This window comes from Coffea arabica, chromosome 8e (assembly GCF_036785885.1).
Source record: "Coffea arabica cultivar ET-39 chromosome 8e, Coffea Arabica ET-39 HiFi, whole genome shotgun sequence".
NCBI lineage: Eukaryota > Viridiplantae > Streptophyta > Magnoliopsida > Gentianales > Rubiaceae > Coffea > Coffea arabica.
Window position 1 is genome coordinate 48517022 of NC_092324.1, and position 21224 is coordinate 48538245.

General features: G+C 39.4%; 1 protein-coding gene and 1 non-coding gene across 2 annotated transcripts; one reads left to right on the plus strand and one right to left on the minus strand.

The window, feature by feature from the left end:
* Positions 1-10279: 10279 nt before the first annotated feature.
* Positions 10280-17427, minus strand: LOC140012834 (uncharacterized). Its single transcript, XM_072061162.1, has 5 exons — positions 17307-17427; positions 15336-15659; positions 13583-15279; positions 12763-13399; positions 10280-12288 (listed from the first exon to the last, which is right to left on the minus strand). The coding sequence occupies exons 1-5, from the start codon at positions 17425-17427 to the stop codon at positions 10280-10282; spliced, it is 4788 nt and encodes a 1595-aa protein (XP_071917263.1).
* On the plus strand, positions 15030-15136 carry LOC113705183 (small nucleolar RNA R71). Its single transcript, XR_003451831.1, has one exon. It is a non-coding gene; the product is annotated as a small nucleolar RNA R71 (small nucleolar RNA).
* Positions 17428-21224: the final 3797 nt, after the last annotated feature.

Genomic DNA, 21224 nt, shown 5'->3' on the forward strand with positions numbered 1-21224 from the left:
TTGGTATAACCTAGAGGAAGAAGAAGAAGAAACAAAAGAAAGTAAAAAAAATAAAAGGAAAGCAAGTGATGGCGTAACCAAGAAAGTGGGAGTTCCTAGTTAAGTTTGACATTTATTTACTTTGAAAACCCTAAAACATTTTGCTAATTATATTTTGGCCCTTTATAATTTTAGCAAAATGTAAAATTGACCCATCATATTTTCTAAACTACATTTCTACCTATAACTTTTAAAGTTATTTAACTAGAGTCGTTTTGGATTAAATCTAAACTCATCAAAAAAACTATATAAAGTTGTAAACCACTAATTTAAGGGACACTTTTATATATTTTTTTATTATATATATTAATTTATATTTATGATGTTATTTAATTTGACCTCTGATCGAATCCGATCAAACCCATTGACCTTTTACTCTTGAGTTCAACCGACCCAATACTCGGTTCGAGTCTGAAAATATGAGTATTACCTTGGGATACTTTGTATCTCCATTGAATATCAATAAATTTCTTACTAACCAAAAAAAAAAAAAGAATTTTTGCCTGAAGCCACGCCAACAAGGAAGAATAAGAAGAATAAGAGAACTGATTTCTGTCCTACTACCTTAATTCTCAGAATATGCCATTGAAAACCTCAGTACAACCTCAATACAGGAAAATGATATCCGAGGAGAGAAGAAACCGAAAACTTTACTAACTAAAAACTGAATCCCCAAGTTACTTGGAGGGAGAACCCAAAAAAATACAAAATACAAAAAAGGTACTTCCATGCTAGTTTAAAACTAGTCAATCATTCAGACTATTAGTCAACTTAAAAAGGCTAACCCTCAATCCAGTTTTAGTTAACTGGCTGGAGAACAAGTAGCAAAGGACTAAACGTGAATAAAATTAAAATTTCCAGCATATTTAGCTCTTTAGTTTCTATTACTTGATCGAATCTGTCATTTCTTTGAAGATCTTGAACAAGTTTTTCCTAAGTAAATCAAAGTACTGAGTTTCCATTAGTTAATCATATTCCAAGTGATCAACTACCCAAAAATTACTTTTCAGTTCGCAAAGTTCAAAGTCTCTATTGACATGTAATCCACTCTGATCTAAAGCAAGGCTTACCCACGATCATTTTTTGGTGGAAGATGGACTTGTAACTGTGCAATTAGAAAATCACACTAGGTAAATAACAGGTTGATTTTCGTTTCGTTTATGAAGTCAAGCATGTACCAATATATGGAGATGTTGGACCAATAACTAGACAAAATTTTGCAGGTGGTTAATGAATCTATGATTGGTACTTAGTTGCAGTCGGATAGAACAACTTGTAATAGCTCACAGCTCACAGAATGGAATGATAAGAATTAGAGAAAGAGATAGAAGAAGGTAAAGGAGGTGATTGCAGAATAAGGGAGAAAGGGGAGAGAGTGGGGAGAAGGAGAAAGACTGAGATATTATTAAGGAAGAAGATCTGTATTACAATCAAGCTACTTCTCCATAAGACAGACCCCTTATTTATACAGATCACAGCTTTCAGCACAAGAAGTGATCTGCAATTGGTTAACTAACTTTCCCGCCCAATAACTAACTTTCTAATTCTGTTGTAACAATGCTCAGTCACGTGACCCTTCCTCTGTGATCACATTTCATTTGCTCATTTCCTTGCTGACTCATCTTGGACGTTGTACCTGAAGTCTGAACTGATACTGGCCATAACAATACCTCCCCCTAAAAAACAATCCTAGTCTCTAGGATTGACTGATTGTGAAGGCAGGAAATTGAGCATGAACGAACGACAAATCCTCCCAAGTAGCCTCCTCAGGTCCCATGTTTTCCCACTGCACTAACACCTAATCAATTTCTTGACCCTTCCTCAAAGTTGTTCGCCTATCCAGTACTGCTGAAGGAACTACCTCAACCTCACCATCTGCATTCAAGGTAGGCAAGGTAGTGCTGACTGGAGCCTCCTTAGATGACTTCTTAAGCAATGAGACATGAAAGACAGGATGGATATTAGAGCCTGCAGGTAGCTGCAACCTATAGGCTACAGTTCCCATTCTCTGCTTCACCTGATAGGGTCCATAGTACTTGGCAGCCAGTTTTAAATTCCTTCTCACGGCCACAGAAGTTTGTTTGTACGGTTGGAGCTTCAGATAAGCCCACTCTCCCACTTCGAATTCCCTGTCACTCCTCCCCTTATCAGCCACCTGTTTCATTCTATTTTGAGCTTTTAACAGGTTTTCTCTGAGCAAGGCATTCCACCCCAGTCTCTCCTGTGCCCAATCTTCCACTGCAGCTACTAATGTGTCATCAGGCCTCAGATTTAGCTGAACAGGTTTGTAACCATACAGGGCTTGAAAAGGAGACATTTGCAGGCTGTTATGATAGTTGGTGTTATACCACCATTCAGCCGCAGGGAGCCATTTCCTCCACTTCCCTGGTTGATCCATGCATACACCTCTCAGATAGTTCTCCACACACCTGTTAACCCTCTCAGTCTGCCCATCAGATTGAGGGTGGTAAGCAGAGGAAAGGTTGAGCTCTGTGCCCAACATTTTGAAAAGTTCCTGCCAAAATAAGCTAGTAAAAGCCTTGTCCCTATCAGAGACAATGTGTGTTGGTAAGCCATGCAACCTAAAAATTTGATCAAAGAATGCCTCTGCTACACTTTTAGCTGTGTAATGTGTGGTCATAGGAATAAAATGTGCAAATTTAGTAAGCCTATCCACCATCACAAAGATGACATTGCAGCCAAACGACTTAGGTAACCCCTCAATGAAATCCATAGAAATTTGCTGCCAAGCTTGCTCAGGTATAGCTAGTGGCTGCAGCAGTCCTGGATAAGAGCAATTTTCATTCTTACTCCTTTTGCATATATCACAACTCTGTACATATTGTTCCACTTCCTTCTTCATCCCAGGCCAATATACATAACTCTTGATCCTCTGATAAGTTCCATGATTTCCAGAATGCCCACCCAGGCAAGAGTCATGGAAGCAGGAGATTAACTTCTGTCTTAACTCAGTGCCTGCTCCTATCCATATCATGCCTTTAAACCTCAGAATTCCTTGGTGATAAGAGTAGTCAGGCAGTGCATCAGCTCCCATAGCCAACTTCAATAGTACTTCTTTAGCTATATCATCACCAGTGTAGCTCTCAGCCACCAAGGACAACCATTGGGGTGTAATGGTAGTGAGAGAAAGCACAGTTGCATCTGCTGGACCCTCCTGCTCACCCCTTCTTGACAATGCGTCTGCAACCACATTGTCCTTACCCTTTTTATACTGAATCTCATAATCCATTCCCATCAGTTTAACCAACCATTTTCTGCTGAAGGGAAGTGTTTATTTTCTGATCCAGCAAGTATTTGAGGCTCTCATGGTCAGTCTTTATAATGAAATGGTTTCCCATCAAGTAATGTTTCCATTTTTGAACTGCAGTGATGAATGATAGCAGCTCCTTCTCATAAGTGGATCCGGTCTGATTTTTCTGTCCCAATGCTTGACTGTGGTATGCTATAGGCCTCCCTTGTTGCATCAGAACCGCCCCAATAGCTACCTAACTCGCATCAGTTTCCAACAGAAATGGTTTTGAAAAATCAGGTAAAGCTAATACTGGTGTCCTGCTCATGGCCGTTTTCAACCGCTGGAATGCAGATTCTGCAGTCGCACTCCATGCAAATTGATCCTTCTTCAGCAGCTCAGTGAGAGGTTTGGCAATTTCCCCATACCCCTTAACAAACCTCCTGTAGTACCCTGTCAAGCCCAAGAATCCTCTGAGGGCCTTCAAACAGGTAGGGGCTGGCCAGGACAGCATAGCTTTCACCTTGGATGGATCAGTTTCCACCCCTTCACTGGTAATTATATGTCCCAGATACTCTACATGATTCTGACCAAATGAACATTTTGACATTTTTGCATACAAGGAGTGTTTTCTCAAGGTCTCTAAGACTATGGATAAGTGGTGTAGGTGAGTTTTGTGGTCTGGACTATAGATCAGGATGTCATCAAAGAATACAAGGACAAATTTTCTGATGTAAGGTTCAAAAACTGAATTCATTAGTGCCTGAAAGGTGGCGGGTGCATTGGTGAGTCCAAATGGCATTACAAGGAACTCATATAGTCCAGAGTGAGTCCTGAAGGCAGTTTTGGGAATGTCATCAGAGTTCATTCTGATTTGGTGATAACCTGATCTCAGGTCAATTTTAGAAAAGACCTTGGCTCCATGTAATTCATCTAGCAGGTCATCGATAATAGGAATTGGAAATTTATCTTTTATTGTAAGGTTGTTTAGCTGCCTATAATCAATACAAAGTCTCCAACTCCCATCCTTCTTTTTGACTAATAGAGCAGGGGATGCAAAGGGGCTGTGGCTGAGTTGTATAAGGCCAGAAGCTAACATATCTTTCACTTGCTTGTCAATTTCATTTTTTTGAAAATGGGGGTATCTGTATGGGGGGATTTTGAAAGGTTTGGCATCTGGTTTAAGGGGAATATGGTGGTCATGGCATCTGTTAGGAGGGAGAGTTTTAGGTTCTGTAAAAATGTCATCATATTTGGCCAGCAATTCAGTGAGAGAATCTGGTACATACATTACCTGTGAGTTGTGAATTTTCACCATGCAAGACTGCTGCAGAGCCCTCTTGATCTTATGCTTGACATACTTGTGAGCTGATGAGCCTTGCTGCATCCTGACGTTGGCAGTACTGGAGTCTCCTCTTAGCACCACCTGCTCCCATTCCTTTTCAAAAGACAGATGTAATTTCTTGAAATCGAAAGTGATAGGACTGTAGGATTTCATCCAATCTACTCCCAAAATCAAATCATAAGGTTCCAGGTCCAAAACAAACACATCATGAGTAAATTTGTGGCCCTGCATATCCCACCGCATCCCAGGAATCCAGTGGTCACAATGCAACTCCTTGCCATCAGCTATCTTAACCTTAAAAGGCCTATGCCCGTGCACCATTTCTGGATACATCTGAGCCACAGAGCTCTTGATAAAGCAGTTAGTACTTCCTCCATCAAGAAGGATGGTCAGTTGATGTCCTCTATACTGCCCCTACATTTTGATGATGCTAGATGATAATTCTCCTGACATTGCATGCAAGGTCAGCTCCACCTCATGCTCAGGCTGATTCCCCTTGTACTCAATAATTTCCTCCTCTTCTGCTATCTGATCTGCATCACCTTTTTCCCCATCGTCTGCTAACAACATGTGGATTCCCTTGCTCCTGCAGTTATGCCCTGGACTGAATTTTTCTCCACACCTAAAACACAGGTTATGGTCCTTCCTGTATTGAAATTCAGTAGGGGAGATCCTCTTGAAGACCTGCTGTGAGTTGGATTTCCTGCTGTAATCTGGTGCCAGAGTGCTGGTCTGCCTAACTCCAGGATCCTGCACTCCCTTGGTAGAACCATAGGGATTTGGCTGGGGGGCACTTTTGAGTGGAGTTCTGTTGGACTTGTGAAGAAGCTCCAAGTGGTGTTCCTGCCATCTAGCCATTTCAAATGCAGCCTGCAGACTAGGAGGCCTATGCATCTTTACAGCAGATTTGATTTCCCCCTTCAATCCACTTAGAAAACTAGCAATGTAATAGGATTCTGTCAGTTCAGGCACCTGGCGCATTACAATTGACCTCAACTCTTCGAACTTTTCCTGATAAGCCAGCACTGAGGAGGATTGGCTAAGCTTGCTGAACTCCTCTACTGCGTCTGCTTCGCCTACATTGCTGAATCTTCTACACACCTCCAAACCAAAATCCTTCCATTGGACCACTCCTCTGTCTTTTTTAAAATTTTGATACCAGAGATCTGCCTTGCCTTCTAAGTGCAATTCCACCAAGTCCATCTGCTGATCCTCAGGAGTGTGAAACAGGTGGAAAAATTTTTCACACTTCCTGATCCATTCCTTGGGACTATGGCCTTCAAACCTGGGAAAATCTAGCCTGGGAACCCCCATTGGCCAATGCTGACCATCTCCTCTGGTTGAATGACCAAATTCACTATGTCGAACACCTTGTGCTCCAGCATTTCGATTATTAGGAGTTCTCTCTGCTGAGCTCGTAGGATTTCCCAAAATGCCCCTATCACCTTGCAGACTCCTCAAAATGGAACTGATTTGAGTACTCATGAAGCTTTTCAGCTCGGTGCTATTGGTTTCCATCAGAGATCGCATCTCTGACAGGAGTCGAGCCTGTGCAATAATAAATACCTACTCGAGAAAAATAAATTTTCTGTGTATAGTAGTGAGTAGGGTCGAATCCACAGGGATTGGGAAAAATTCGATTCTTTACAAGTTCGGGACACGGGGGATTTTTATCAGAAATAAACTAAAAATAATTAAACAATTTAACTAAAAATAATTAAATAATTAATACAATTGTAAATAGCAATTAAATAAATGATAAATAAATTCTAGCCAAGGATACAACTACGCAGACACAGTTCATTCATCTGATCATTGATGCAAAGAAGGTTCACTTAATTTAATTAATAGGCTAGTTATAGTCGCCGATAAACTCTAACGACCAGTTTTTCCTTAATTTATTGATAACCAAGGTACGACCGTTGATTACCTCTAACCAGAAAATACTCCTAGGTACGACCGTAGGAATTAATTTCCTAATTGCATTAAAAACTAGAAAAGCCTAACCCAAATTAATAACACGCTACAAGGGTTATTTAAATCAGATTGTATGTCCCCCTAGTATGTGAAAATACTAGTTGTCACTAATATTAACCAACTAAACAATTACGGATTTAATTGATTAATTTGACAAGAGATTAATAAGTCAAATTGCACATCGGGCCCTTGATATCCAATTAACAAAATAATCCCATGGAAATTAAAATAGAAAACATGCAAATATTAACAAATTAAGGAACACGTAAAATTAATTAGATCTCACAGATATTTGGGACTGAGTCTTCGCGTTGATCCTTGACTAGATGAGAAAATTAGCCACGCCTCATACGAAAATCTTCACACAATTCAATTGAATTTAAAGACATCATCTTTCTTCGATAATTGAGAGAGTGAATAACAAAGCTCTCAGAAGAAAATAAGAAAATTGCACAATAGAATTCAACAAACCAAAACAACTCCCTATTCTCTCCTCTGGAACATCCCTCGGAGAGAAAAACTACAAACTCCTCTATCCTCCTACGGAGCTTAATTTTGAAAGAAAACTACAACTCACTAGCCTCTTGTCTTCTGCCATCGTTCGATATATATAAGGCAAGTCTTAGTCTTCATAGCTTTTTCATAGTCTTTTCTCCTTGAGCCCACTACTCTACGTAGGGAGCAATTGGAAAAACTACAATCATCAAAGCCAACATCTTGGCTAATGAGTACATCTCCCACCATAAGGACAGACTTTCTACGTGGTCCCCGTTAGATAATGAAAGAAAACATCATTCCAATTAATTCCAGCACAATCATCAATTCCTCTGCAATTATCAAAACGGAGGAGTCCACTATAATCATCAATTCCAGCACAAATACACCCGTGGAACCTAGCTTGTATGTTCTTTAGAAACTTCCCACGTGTGGAGTATTTGTTGTAAGAAAATCTCTCTTTTCTGCTCCACTTCCTGAAATTGAGTCCAGATGCCAAATATAAGTATATGTTGACAATTAAAATAATATTTGGCATGGAAACAGGGAAAAATTAATAATAAAATTACTAACAATTAACACCTTATCAATTTCCCCCACACTTAAATCATGCTTGTCCTCAAGCATGGGAACAACTAAATTCAACAATGGCTAACTCTCATTTCATTTACTGCCAAGCTACGCTTATCCCAAAATCAAGTTTTAGTGGCTAAGTGTCAAGACATATTTCTCCCGGTTAGCTCCTGAAATCATAGACTCGTCCAATTCATAGCTAACTCGTCTAAGAAATCAAAATATTAAACTAGCAAAAGTTAGCAATTGGGTCAACTGAAAATCAAAATCTCAACATTGAAGAACAAGGATCGGCAGGCCAACATGATCATAAGCTTACTTATTATTTTCTTTTCTTTTCTTTTCTTTTCTTTTTTTTTTTCACAAAATGCTCAGTCCCAAGCTATTCAAGTCTTTTGACGTGAATTCTGACATTTTTAGATGAAAGAGCCCAGTTACTCAACTTTTCACAGCTTCAGGACTAACTACTCATAGATATCGCCACTTTTTGACGCGAGAGTCGACACTTGTGGTGAAAACTCCCGGTTACTGGGTGACGGCACTAGCGGAGTAGAGTCATTTATTAACCATAATTAAAGCATCAGAATACCATATAATTAAAGATCATGACCCACGTCATCTCCTAATATGGAGAACTAAGATCAACAATTGCCCAATTCACACAACAATTGCTAGTAAAATATTTATATTGCCTAAACAATTTAACCACAATTTGCACCAAGTCATTAAACTCATAATATTCACCAAGATAATATGCTTTTACTTGCCATCTAAACAAAATTCATAGGATAAATCACAACCAGCAATAGAAGAGTGAGTTGCCACATTTATTCATCAAGACGACAATAAGAAAAGCAACAATTTAAAGAAACTCCAATCAAATCCAAATCCCCCCCACACTTAAAGTACACATTGCCCTCAATGTGATAATTAATTAGTAAAAATAAGAAGATGGACAACGAAACTCCCCTGAAGCTGGTGCCAGCTATTAGCACCTGTAGTTGGAGGAGGCGGAGCGGAGGTCAAAGGGTCGGGATCGTGGTTTCACCATTCTTTCCAAATTGCATTCCGTACCACAATAGACAACAGTTGCTAACGAATAATGGAAACAAGAAATTCAAAGCACTAACAAATGAAAAATCAATTCAATGAACAAAATGCACACTGCATTCACTCACAAGTTATACAGATATCCCAACACTTATAACAAATGCAATCAATAAACACTCGTGGTTCCAAACTTAGCCAAATGTAATAATAATGCACCTCATAATCACCCCAATCAATGTAGTAATTGAAATGCAAACAGAAAAAAAAAGAAAAAAAAAAAAGTTCTCATATAAGGCAGTTGAAGGCAATCTACTTCAATAAGTAAATATAAGTGTTAAAGGCACCTCCCAATTGAACAAACAACTGTAGCAAATTACCCACAGTTAAACACAAAGTACAGCAGATTAAACACAATTCGACCTAAAATATATATATATAATGATTAACGATTGGACATTCAATTCTAAAAATCACACGACTAACCACAAGTCAATCTACTAAATAAATAAAAATCAAGCAAAGTAAAAAGAAACAAGCAAAGTAACACAGAAGTACCCAACTAAGGAGGAATAGAAATGTCAGGTAGTCCAAACACGCAAAATTTTCAAAAACGTATTGTAATAAAAATAATAAAAACATACTGCAATAATAAAATAAGAAAATAAAAAATAATAATAGAAAAAGATTGAGGCAGGCGCGTGCATACGAAGCCAGTGGTGCGATGAAGGTGGTGGCTATGGGAGAGAAGAGTTTGCGGCAGCTGAATCTGGTGGTGCGCGGCTTTCGGGGCTTCAGGCGGATCTTGGAGGCGGTGGCTATGGCAAGGGTGAAGGAGGTCAGATGAGCTGGTGGTCACCCTTGACGAGGAGAGCCGAGGCAGCGGCGAGAAGAGCTGGGTGGGCGGCGGTTAGAGCTGGGGTGGGCGGCGGTGGGGTGAGGTTCGCAGCCGAAGAAGAAAGAAAAAGAAAGAAAGAAAGAAAGAAGAAAAGAAAGAAAGAAAGAAGAAAAAGAAAAGAGAAGAGGAAATTTTTTTTTTTTTTTTATATATTTAATTTTTTATATTTTTTTTTTTTTTTGTAGAAAGAAAATAATCTTTTCTTTTTCTGTTAAAGATAGGAATAATAAGAATAATAATAATAATACTCATAAGAATAGGAATAGTAATAATAATAATAATAAAAGTTGGTTTTTTTTTTTTTTTTTATTGCAAAAACATGGTTTGGGTCGTCCAACACCGCGTGGGCACGCCAAGATTAGTCTTCGTCCTCTGGTCTCAGAAAACTCAAACACCGCGCGGGCACGCCAAGATTGGTTTTCGTCCTCTGGTCTCAGAAAACTCAAACACCGCGCGGGCACGCCAAGATTTCACTTCCTGATTGCAGTGAAGGAAATATTAATACAGATACTACCCAACGAGTAAATGACTTGGTGCAAAAGAAGAACAACTAGAAATAACAAGACAACTAAAAATAACAAGACTAATATTCGGGTTGCCTCCCAAACTAGCGCCTTTCTTTAGTGTCTTTGGCTAGACATAACCCGTAATTTGCTTAAACTAAGCAAATTGGGTCCTCGAAATGCATCATCTCTAACCGCTCAACTGGAAATCCTTCATAATACGGCTTGAGACGGTGACCATTCACCACAAATTTCTTCTCCGTCTTCAAACTTTGGATCTCTACTGCACCATAATGAAAGACATTAGTCACAACAAAAGGGCCAATCCAACGAGAACGTAATTTACCTGGAAATAGTTTCAATTTGGAGTGGTATAGTAAAACTTTTTGCCCGCAGACGAATGTCTTCCTAGAGATCTGTTGGTCATGAAAGATCCGATTCTTCTCCTTATAGATCACTGCATTCTCGTATGCTTCATTTCGGATTTCTTCCAACTCTAGTAATTGTAACTTTCTTTGAATTCCGCCTTCCTCGATATCCATGTTGCATTGTTTGACCGCCCAAAATGCTCTATGCTCAAACTCGACCGGGAGATGACATGGCTTTCCAAATACCAATCGGTAAGGGGACATGCCAATGGGTGTTTTATATGCCGTCCTATATGCCCATAGTGCATCATCTAGTCTCACACTCCAATCCTTCCTATCGGGTCGGACCATCTTTTCTAGAATTGATTTGATCTCTCGGTTCGATGCTTCCGCCTGACCATTTGTTTGAGGATGGTAGGATGTAGAAACTTTGTGCAAGACACCATATCTCCTAAAAATTGCAGCGATCGTTTTGTTGCAGAAATGAGTACCCCGATCACTTACAATTGCTCGCGGCATCCCAAAGCGAACAAAAATATTAGACTTAACGAATTCTGCAACCACTTTGGAATCATTAGTGCGGGTAGCCTTTGCTTCTACCCACTTCGAAACATAATCTACAGCAAGCAATATATACAAAAAACCAAAGGACGAAGGAAAAGGACCCATAAAATCAATGCCCCAAACGTCAAAAATTTCAACAAAAATCATTGGGGTTTGAGTCATTTGATCCCTACGAGAGATATTACCCACTCTTTGACACTTATCACATGACTTACAAAATGAGTAGGCATCCTTGAATAGAGTTGGCCAATAGAATCCACTCTCTAGCACCTTACGAGCCGTTCTCTTCGGTCCAAAGTGACCTCCACATGCAAAAGAGTGACAATAGGCTAGAATAGATTGAAATTCAACTTCACTTACACATCTACGGATGATTTGATCAGCACCCCGCTTCCAGAGGTAAGGATCATCCCAAATGTAGAACTTTGCATCGCTCCTCAACTTGTCTCTCTTTGCCTTAGGCCATCCTGTAGGAAATTTGTCAGTGACTAGAAAATTAACAATATCTGCATACCAAGGCAAAGATGAGTTAATAGAAAATAAATGCTCCTCGGGGAATGCTTCTCTCAATGGGATGTCATCTTCGACGACTTGTACTCGACTCAAGTGATCTGCTACCAGATTCTCCGCCCCTTTCTTATCTCGGATCTCCAGGTTGAATTCTTGTAACAACAATATCCACCGTATCAATCGCGGTTTTGCCTCTTTCTTGGTCAATAAATACCGTAAAGCTGCATGATCAGAAAAAATAATAACTTTAGCACCAAGTAAATAAGACCGAAATTTTTCTAAGGCAAAAACAACCGCTAAAAGCTCCTTTTCGGTGGTTGAATAGTTCAATTGAGCTCCGTTCAAGGCTCGAGATGCGTAGTAAATAGCATGAGCTGCTTTTCCTACTCTTTGACCCAATACCGCACCAACTGCATAGTCACTGGCGTCGCACATGATCTCGAATGGGAGGTTCCAGTCAGGGGGTTGGATAATAGGTGAGGTGATCAATAACTCCTTTAACTTATTGAATGCCCCCTTACATGCTTCATCAAATTCGAAGGATACATCTTTTTGCAAAAGTTGGAACAAGGGTGCTCCAATTTTCGAGAAATCCTTGATGAATCTTCTATAGAAACCTGCGTGACCCAAGAAAGAACGAACTTCCCGCACACTCGCTGGGTAAGGTAAAGTAGATATAACATCTATTTTTGCCTTATCAACCTCAATACCTGTAGATGATACAACATGACCCAAAACTATCCCGTGTTCAACCATAAAATGACATTTTTCCCAATTAAGCACGAGATTAGTTTCTATACACCTTACTAAGATCAATTTCAGGTTATCTAGACAGTTTTCAAAACTTTCACCATATACACTAAAATCGTCCATGAAAACCTCAATAATCTTCTCAACATATTCTGAAAAGATACTTACCATGCATCTTTGAAAGGTAGCAGGTGCATTACACAATCCAAATGGCATCCTTCGGTATGCAAATGTTCCAAATGGGCAGGTGAAAGTAGTCTTCTCTTGGTCCTCGGGTGCGATGGCAATTTGAAAATAACCTGAAAATCCATCCAAAAAACAATAGTAAGCTCGACATGCTAATCGCTCCACCATCTGGTCAATGAAAGGGAGGGGAAAATGGTCCTTTTTCGTGACGGCATTTAGCTTTCGGTAATCGATACACTGTCGCCATCCGGTGGGCTTTCGAATTGGTACGAGCTCACCCTCTTGGTTTGATTCCACTGTCACCCCTGCCTTCTTCGGGACCACCTGTACTGGACTTACCCACGGGCTATCTGATATTGCAAATATAATTCCAACGTCCAGCAGTTTTAAAATCTCTTTCTTTACGACCTCCATCATGAGAGGATTTAATCTCCGTTGAGCTTGCCGTACGGGTTTAGCATTCTCCTCGAGTCGAATTCGGTGCATACACACCGCAGGGCTAATTCCCTTGATGTCGGCGATGGTCCATCCTATCGCCTGCTTATGTTCCCTAAGAACTCGAAGTAGTTTCTCTTCTTGAACCTTTGATAAACCCGCGGAGATGATCACTGGAAGTGTCTCCCCTTCACCTAAGTATACATACTTTAGGTGTTTCGGCAGTGGTTTTAGTTCCAAGACAGGTGCCTGCACCACAGATGGAAGTAACCTTTGGTGAGGTTCGGGTATGAAAATCGGTGCAAGATCATACCTTGTCTTCGTGGTTGGTAACGTTTGCAACGATCCAATCACGCATTTAAGCTCTTCACTCAACTCTACCCTAGAGGTTGTTTCGGACTCAAAGTGCCTGGTCAGGACGACCTCTAGTTCATCCCTGCCTTCAATTTCAAAAACCTCCTGTATAGCAGGGTCAATAACATTTATCGAGAAAACAGAGCCAATATTTGAATCGGATGGATATTTCATGGTCTCAAAGATGTTAAAGTGAACAATCTCACCATCAAATTCCATAGACAAAGTACCCTTATTAACATCAATTTTGGTTCGGGCTGTACTTAAAAAGGGTCTACCTAACAACACAGGTGACGGATCACGGGAGTGTTCATCCTCCATGTCGAGCACATAAAAATCAGCTGGAAAAACCAATTCATTAATTTTTACCAAAACATCTTCAATCAACCCGTCAGGGTATGCATTGGTCCTGTCAGCTAATTGAATTATTATCCCAGTCTCTTTCAAAGGGCCTAAGTTTAAGGAGGCATAAATGGACTTTGGCATGACATTAATTGAGGCTCCCAGGTCTAACATGGCCTTCCCAATCAAAGTATTACCTATCCTACAAGGAATAGTAAACATACCTGGATCTCCGCATTTCGGTGGAAGCTTTCTTTGTAGAATTGCTGAAACATTCTCCCCAACTATAACTCGTTCATCCCCCTTCAACCGCTTGCGGTTGGCACACAGGTCCCTCAAAAATTTTGCGTACCTGGGTACTTGTTTAATCGCATCCAGTAGGGGTATGTTGATCTCCACCTTGCGAAAAATCTCCAGGACCTCTTTTTCCTTGTCTTGCTTCTTTGGTTTTTCTAACCTGCTAGGAAAGGGAGGTGGATTAGTTTTAGCTGTAGGAATTGGGTTCGAGGGTACCTTTGCATTTTTGTTGTCTGTGCCCTCCTCTTCCAATTCTTTCTCAATCCGTTCCTCGTCCTTGTCTTTAGGAATCACCGGTTCGGGTCCTTGAACTTCCTTGCTACTCCTTAAAGTCATTGCACTTACATTCTTTGGATTTGCCTCAGGTTGAGATGGCAATTTTCCTTGAACTTGGGACTCCAAACGGTTGATTGTTATAGCCATTTGATTCATTTGATTTTGCAATGATTGCACCTGTCCCAGTTGATTTCTCATGCTTTGCAGGTCTGAATCCGTCTTTTGTTGATTAGCAAGTAATTGCTTCATCATCTCTTCCATGGACGGACTTGAGTTTGAAGGGAGTGGTGGTGGTGGGCGAGGATGGTACTGCTGTTGGTGTCCTTGCTGTCTATTTGGCACAAAGTTAGACTGCCTATTTCCTCCATAGCTAAGGTTGGGGTGATCCCTCCAACCAGGATTGTAGGTGTTTGAGTATGGGTCGTACTGCTTTCTTGGCGCGGGCGCGTGGCCAGCCATGTTCACCTGTTCTGCAGTTTCTTCTTGAACCAGTGGACACATTTTCGTAGGATGACCTACGGCAGTGCACACCCCACACACTTTGACTTGTGAAGCACTCCCTACAGCTAATTGTCTTACGAAAGATGTTAATTCGGAGATCTGCTGTTGGATAGAGGACGTTTCCACCTCATTCACCTTACGCGTCGGGATGTCCTCTCTTGAACCAAACTGCTGTGAGTTCTCAGCCATCCCTTCAATCAACTCCCATGCTCCTCGAGGGGTTTTGTTCACCAACGCCCCTCCACTTGCAGCATCGATTATGCTTCTGTCCCTGAAAAGCAACCCCTCATAGAAATATTGAATGAGCAGTTGCTTACTTATCTGATGCTGAGGGCATTTGGTGCACAGTTTCTTAAATCTCTCCCAGTACTCATAGAGAGATTCGCTAGGGTGTTGTTTGATACCACATATCTCTTTCCTCAGGCTCGCAGCTCGAGACGCCGGAAAGTACTTAGCCAGAAATTTTTTCTTCAATTGATCCCACGTGGTGATACTACCAGGCGGTAGGTAGTAGAGCCAGTCTTTTGCAGAGCCCTCATCTTTATTTGCTCTTCTGTAATTCCCGGAGGCTTCATACTGTTGCAAACGACGTCGAACTCTTACAAGTGCTTGTAGGGCTCCTCACCTGATAGACCATGGAAAGATGGCAAGAGATGAATTAGACCAGATTTTAGTTCAAAGGGAGTGTCATCATTTAAATGTGAAAAAGTAATGCACAAGGGCTGCTGATTTAAATCAGGAGCAGCCAACTCCCTTAGTGTTCGTGCATTTGCCATAGTGACTTCCTCTTGGTCTGAATCACTTGAATTGTCACCAGACAAATTTGTCGGCTCAACCTCTGGATCAAGTTCCTGAGGAGCAATATCGTATTGCTCCTCCCTGAGCCGCCTGGTTTCTTTTCTCGTTCTACGCGCGGTCTTCTCTACTTCAGGGTCGAAAATTAATTCGCCTGTACGAGAAGAGCGAGGCATAAACTAGAAAAATACCAGAAAAAAATGAACTTAAAAAGAAACAAATGATTAACGCCAGTCCCCGGCAACGGCGCCAAAAATTGACAGGAGTTGAGCCTGTGCAATAATAAATACCTACTCGAGAAAAATAAATTTTCTGTGTATAGTAGTGAGTAGGGTCGAATCCACAGGGACTGGGAAAAATTCGATTCTTTACAAGTTCGGGACACGGGGGATTTTTATCAGAAATAAACTAAAAATAATTAAACAATTTAACTAAAAATAATTAAATAATTAATACAATTGTAAATAGCAATTAAATAAATGATAAATAAATTCTAGCCAAGGATACAACTACGCAGACACAGTTCATTCATCTGATCATTGATGCAAAGAAGGTTCACTTAATTTAATTAATAGGCTAGTTATAGTCGCCGATAAACTCTAACGACCAGTTTTTCCTTAATTTATTGATAACCAAGGTACGACCGTTGATTACCTCTAACTAGGAAATACTCCTAGGTACGACCGTAGGAATTAATTTCCTAATTGCATTAAAAACTAGAAAAGCCTAACCCAAATTAATAACACGCTACAAGGGTTATTTAAATCAGATTGTATGTCCCCCTAGTATGTGAAAATACTAGTTGTCACTAATATTAACCAACTAAACAATTACGGATTTAATTGATTAATTTGACAAGAGATTAATAAGTCAAATTGCACATCGGGCCCTTGATATCCAATTAACAAAATAATCCCATGGAAATTAAAATAGAAAACATGCAAATATTAACAAATTAAGGAACACGTAAAATTAATTAGATCTCACAGATATTTGGGACTGAGTCTTCGCGTTGATCCTTGACTAGATGAGAAAATTAGCCACGCCTCATACGAAAATCTTCACACAATTCAATTGAATTTAAAGACATCATCTTTCTTCGATAATTGAGAGAGTGAATAACAAAGCTCTCAGAAGAAAATAAGAAAATTGCACAATAGAATTCAACAAACCAAAACAACTCCCTATTCTCTCCTCTGGAACATCCCTCGGAGAGAAAAACTACAAACTCCTCTATCCTCCTACGGAGCTTAATTTTGAAAGAAAACTACAACTCACTAGCCTCTTGTCTTCTGCCATCGTTCGATATATATAAGGCAAGTCTTAGTCTTCATAGCTTTTTCATAGTCTTTTCTCCTTGAGCCCACTACTCTACGTAGGGAGCAATTGGAAAAACTACAATCATCAAAGCCAACATCTTGGCTAATGAGTACATCTCCCACCATAAGGACAGACTTTCTACGTGGTCCCCGTTAGATAATGAAAGAAAACATCATTCCAATTAATTCCAGCACAATCATCAATTCCTCTGCAATTATCAAAACGGAGGAGTCCACTATAATCATCAATTCCAGCACAAATACACCCGTGGAACCTAGCTTGTATGTTCTTTAGAAACTTCCCACGTGTGGAGTATTTGTTGTAAGAAAATCTCTCTTTTCTGCTCCACTTCCTGAAATTGAGTCCAGATGCCAAATATAAGTATATGTTGACAATTAAAATAATATTTGGCATGGAAACAGGGAAAAATTAATAATAAAATTACTAACAATTAACACCTTATCAATCTCTCTTTGATTACCTTCCAACCGTTCTTCCATAGCCTGTTTGTCTGCAACCAAGGAATCAATGACTGCTTGGATCCTGGCCTCTTGTTTCCTGAGTTGCTCTTCAAAGCTCTTCATTCTAGTACCTTCGGCCATAATCTTCAGCAGTTCGAAGCTTGCAATCCAAGGATCGCAAGCTCTGATACCACTGTAATAGCTCACAGCTCACAGAATGGAATGATAAGAATTAGAGAAAGAGATAGAAGAAGGTAAATGAGGTGATTGCAGAATAAGGGAGAAAGGGAAGAGAGTGGGGAGAAGGAGAAAGACTGAGATATTATTAAGGAAGAAGATCTGTATTACAATCAAGCTACTTCTCCATAAGACAGACCCCTTATTTATACAGATCACAGCTTTCAGCACAAGAAGTGATCTGCAATTGGTTAACTAACTTTCCCGCCCAATAACTAACTTTCTAATTCTGTTGTAACAATGCTCAGTCACGTGACCCTTCCTCTGTGATCACATTTCCTTTGCTCATTTCCTTGCTGACTCATCTTGGACGTTGTACCTGAAGTCTGAACTGATACTGGCCATAACACAACTCTTCAAGGTCTTTCAATTTTTTATGCTGTATGCAGAAATATAGCAAAATTTCATTTTTACGGTTAGTCCTTTCTACATAGGCATAGCCAATCAACTTAATGTTAGATGTTGTATACTTCAACTGCAGTCCTAGAGCATCTTCTTCGCATTGTTCTATATAATGACAATTTTAGGTGATATGGATTGAAGTAAATTCGGCTCCAGAGATGAGATTATCGAACTTCTTTTCTTTTTGTTTGTTTTTTTTTTTGGGTACAATCAAACTGAGAATAATTTTTTGTAGGTAATATCAGCACTTTCTTTAACATTAGAAAAAGTGGCCTAGGTTCCCTAAGTTTTAGAAAGCTATAATTATTCCCGACAGATAATCTGCATTTAAGCCTCTTTTAAGTCCCTTCTACCTCTAAAAATTTTGTTAGTGCAGTTCGTGTTAGAAAAATTTGTATCCTCTACAAGTCTTTGAAGTGCAAATATTTTTTAGTATTAGCATATAGGCATAGTATTTTATTTCAGCCATAGTATTTTAAGTTCCCACATTAATCTATGACGTACATATTCAGGTTATATGTCGTTTAATATCCTAGTTGATCAGGTGGATTTGGTAGATCGAAAGAATTTGCATGAGTTCCATCAACAAATCCCTCGTTGGTTTGTAGCTTCAAACATTCCCTCTGAAACTAGTTTCGGATTATAATTCCCTTCTTTGCAAACACTACATCCTTCTTTTGATGAATTCCATTCCATGAAGAAAAAAGAAGTAAAACTAAAACTCTTAGGCGTATCTACGATTCCTAATGTTTAGTGGCAAAGAATTTCTTGTCATTTATTTTTTATGGTCGTACATTGGAGGTCAGGTTTGGTTCCCCTCTTAATTTTTATTTTATTTATTTATTAATAAATTAAATTACCTGGAAAAAGAAAGTTCCCACAGTCATCACATTAACGCATTGGCAGACAGACATGGATTGATTCTTGCTTGCTGGAACGGTAGTATAGAAATTGATGAACAGAAAAATAGAGTTCGATGATATTATGGTAAATTGGCATAATTCAGATGGTCTAGCACAGATATTTTAGCCATTGCTAATCTCCATTCGAGTAATCTTTAGCACACATATGCAGCAGGTAGATATTTCTTCGCCCAAACAAACATGATTTTAGGATGATGTTTTTCAGTCAACACTTGTTTATCTAAAACTTCAGATCCTTTGCATTAGAGAGCTATCTTGGCTTTTTTAGTTAATCCGAAAATTTCTGCTCTTTTATAACGAAAGAGGGGCATACAAGGAACCTGCAAGAAGCATATTGGCAGCTTGTTCCGGTGTTTCTTATCTTTGCTGTGAAGCATTTATCTTCACCTGAAATGTTGCTCCGCATTTTGGCTCTTTGGAAGATTGTAAAACTCTCTCAAGAAATGGATACTAGCTTTTGGAGAGAAAGATGACAAATGCTGATTTCCCTGCAAACTTCCAACTAAAATCAACCAGAACGTTAATTTCTAAAACCTCTAGCTAAGCTTCTGTCTGTACGCCAAAAACTTTAGTTTTTGGCTATGAACATATGCTCCCAAGCCCCACTCCCGTCCTTTCTACCCAAGTAATAATAGCATCTAGCTTAGGGGATTCACTTGATGATCAAACACTCAAATATGTTGGATAATTGGCTACAACAATGTTAACACTATCTGCTTGAGTCGTGCGTAGCACTGTCCTAAGAAACTATTTCATGAAATTGAAATGTTTCCCCAGGATTAAACAAGCCTTCTTCTATTTATTGCGAACAAGAAAGACAAACTTTCTTCTTGTTGCAAACTAGAAGGACCAGAACTAGCAAATTAAAACCAGCAGATATATATATAAAAAGGATGAGAACAGAATTATCAGGAAGATATCAACTAACAAAAAAATTAAAAGAGAGAGAGAGAGAGGGATAGAGCAGCTATCAAAAGATATTAACTGAAGCTGCTGGGGTGATTTTCTGAGGGAGAAGTGGATCCTATTTATAGACTTCAGAGTGAGGTGCAACCCTTCTCACTTCCGATGTGGGACAAAGACTGCAACCCTTCTCACTTCTCAATGTGGGACAGAGAAAATGATACTTCTCATTTTTTCGATGTGGGACAAAGAATATTTTTGAAATACTATATATTTTACAACAATCTCCCACCTATTTCAAAAAAATTCTTTGGATAAAGGAAGAATTTTAAAAGTACTCTGCTGGATTTGGTTGAAATGTAATTAGATTGGTGTCTTTTGGACTATGAACCAAACATAGATTGATAAAATATGATCTACAGAATTATTGGTGAAATATAAATTTCTATGAACCAATAACTCTTGATGTATGACAGAGATTTTATCAATCACATTACAACCCATAATTTGCTGTTAACGCGATTTTGCGCTTTTTGGCCGTGCGCCTGCCTGGTTATTCATGAGAGCTCTAAAGATTTGACCAATGACTCTTATAGGAGCGGCCCCACTCCACTCTCATATAGGTGAATTCATCAAGTGTATATTGCTTTAACTACACCTCCCTAATGGGATATGAATTCATTAAGAGTTTTAACTCATCCTCACAATTACTCAAAGCACTTATCTCTAGAGGGACTTAAATTTGAAGTGCTTTACTATCAATATAGACTTGTTATTACCCATATGAACCTACTTCATGGGATCACCAATCACATAGGTTGGGTTACCGTCTCTATTGACAACTTGTTGGTCGAAGTCCCATTTCTTTCGTAGTTTGAAGAATCAATTTTCTTCCTACGGGTTTAGTCAGAGGATCGGCCAAATTCAACTCTGACTTTACATAATCAATGGAAATAATTCCATCTCTAAGCAGCTGCTTTACGACATCATGTCTCAATCTCATGTGTCGACTTTTACAATTATACGATTTATTTTTAGCTATGGCAATCGCTGCTTGACAGTCACAATGTATGGACACAGGAGGCAACAAATCCTTAGTTGAAGGAATATTAGCTAAGAAATTTCTCAACCACTCGGCCTCAGTCCCTGTCAGTTCCAGAGCTACAAACTCTGACTCCATTGTTGATCTAGCAATGATTGTCTGTCTAGCAGATTTCCATGCTATTGCACCACCACCAAGGGTGAACACATAACCACTAGTGGATTTCGTATCATTTGAATCAGAGATCCAATTAGCATCACTGTAACCTTCTAATACAGTGGGAAATCCACTATACAGGATACCAAAATTCATGGTACCTCTCAAATATTTCATTAGTCTGACTAATGCAAACCAATGCTCACGGTTGGGATTATGAGTATATCTACTCAGTCGACATACAGCATAAGCTATATCAGGTCTAGTAAAATTCA

Excerpts from the sequence above, each read along its gene's own strand:
- LOC140012834 (XM_072061162.1), bottom strand. The coding sequence starts at position 17,427 with ATGGCCGAAGGTACTAGAATGAAGAGCTTTGAAGAGCAACTCAGGAAA. Across the intron at positions 15,660-17,306 it reads TATGGAAGAACGGTTGGAAG|GCGAATTAATTTTCGACCCT; the intron begins GTAATCAAAGAG and ends CTTCTCGTACAG. Across the intron at positions 15,280-15,335 it reads ATCTTTCCATGGTCTATCAG|CCTCCGGGAATTACAGAAGA; the intron begins GTGAGGAGCCCT and ends AACAGTATGAAG.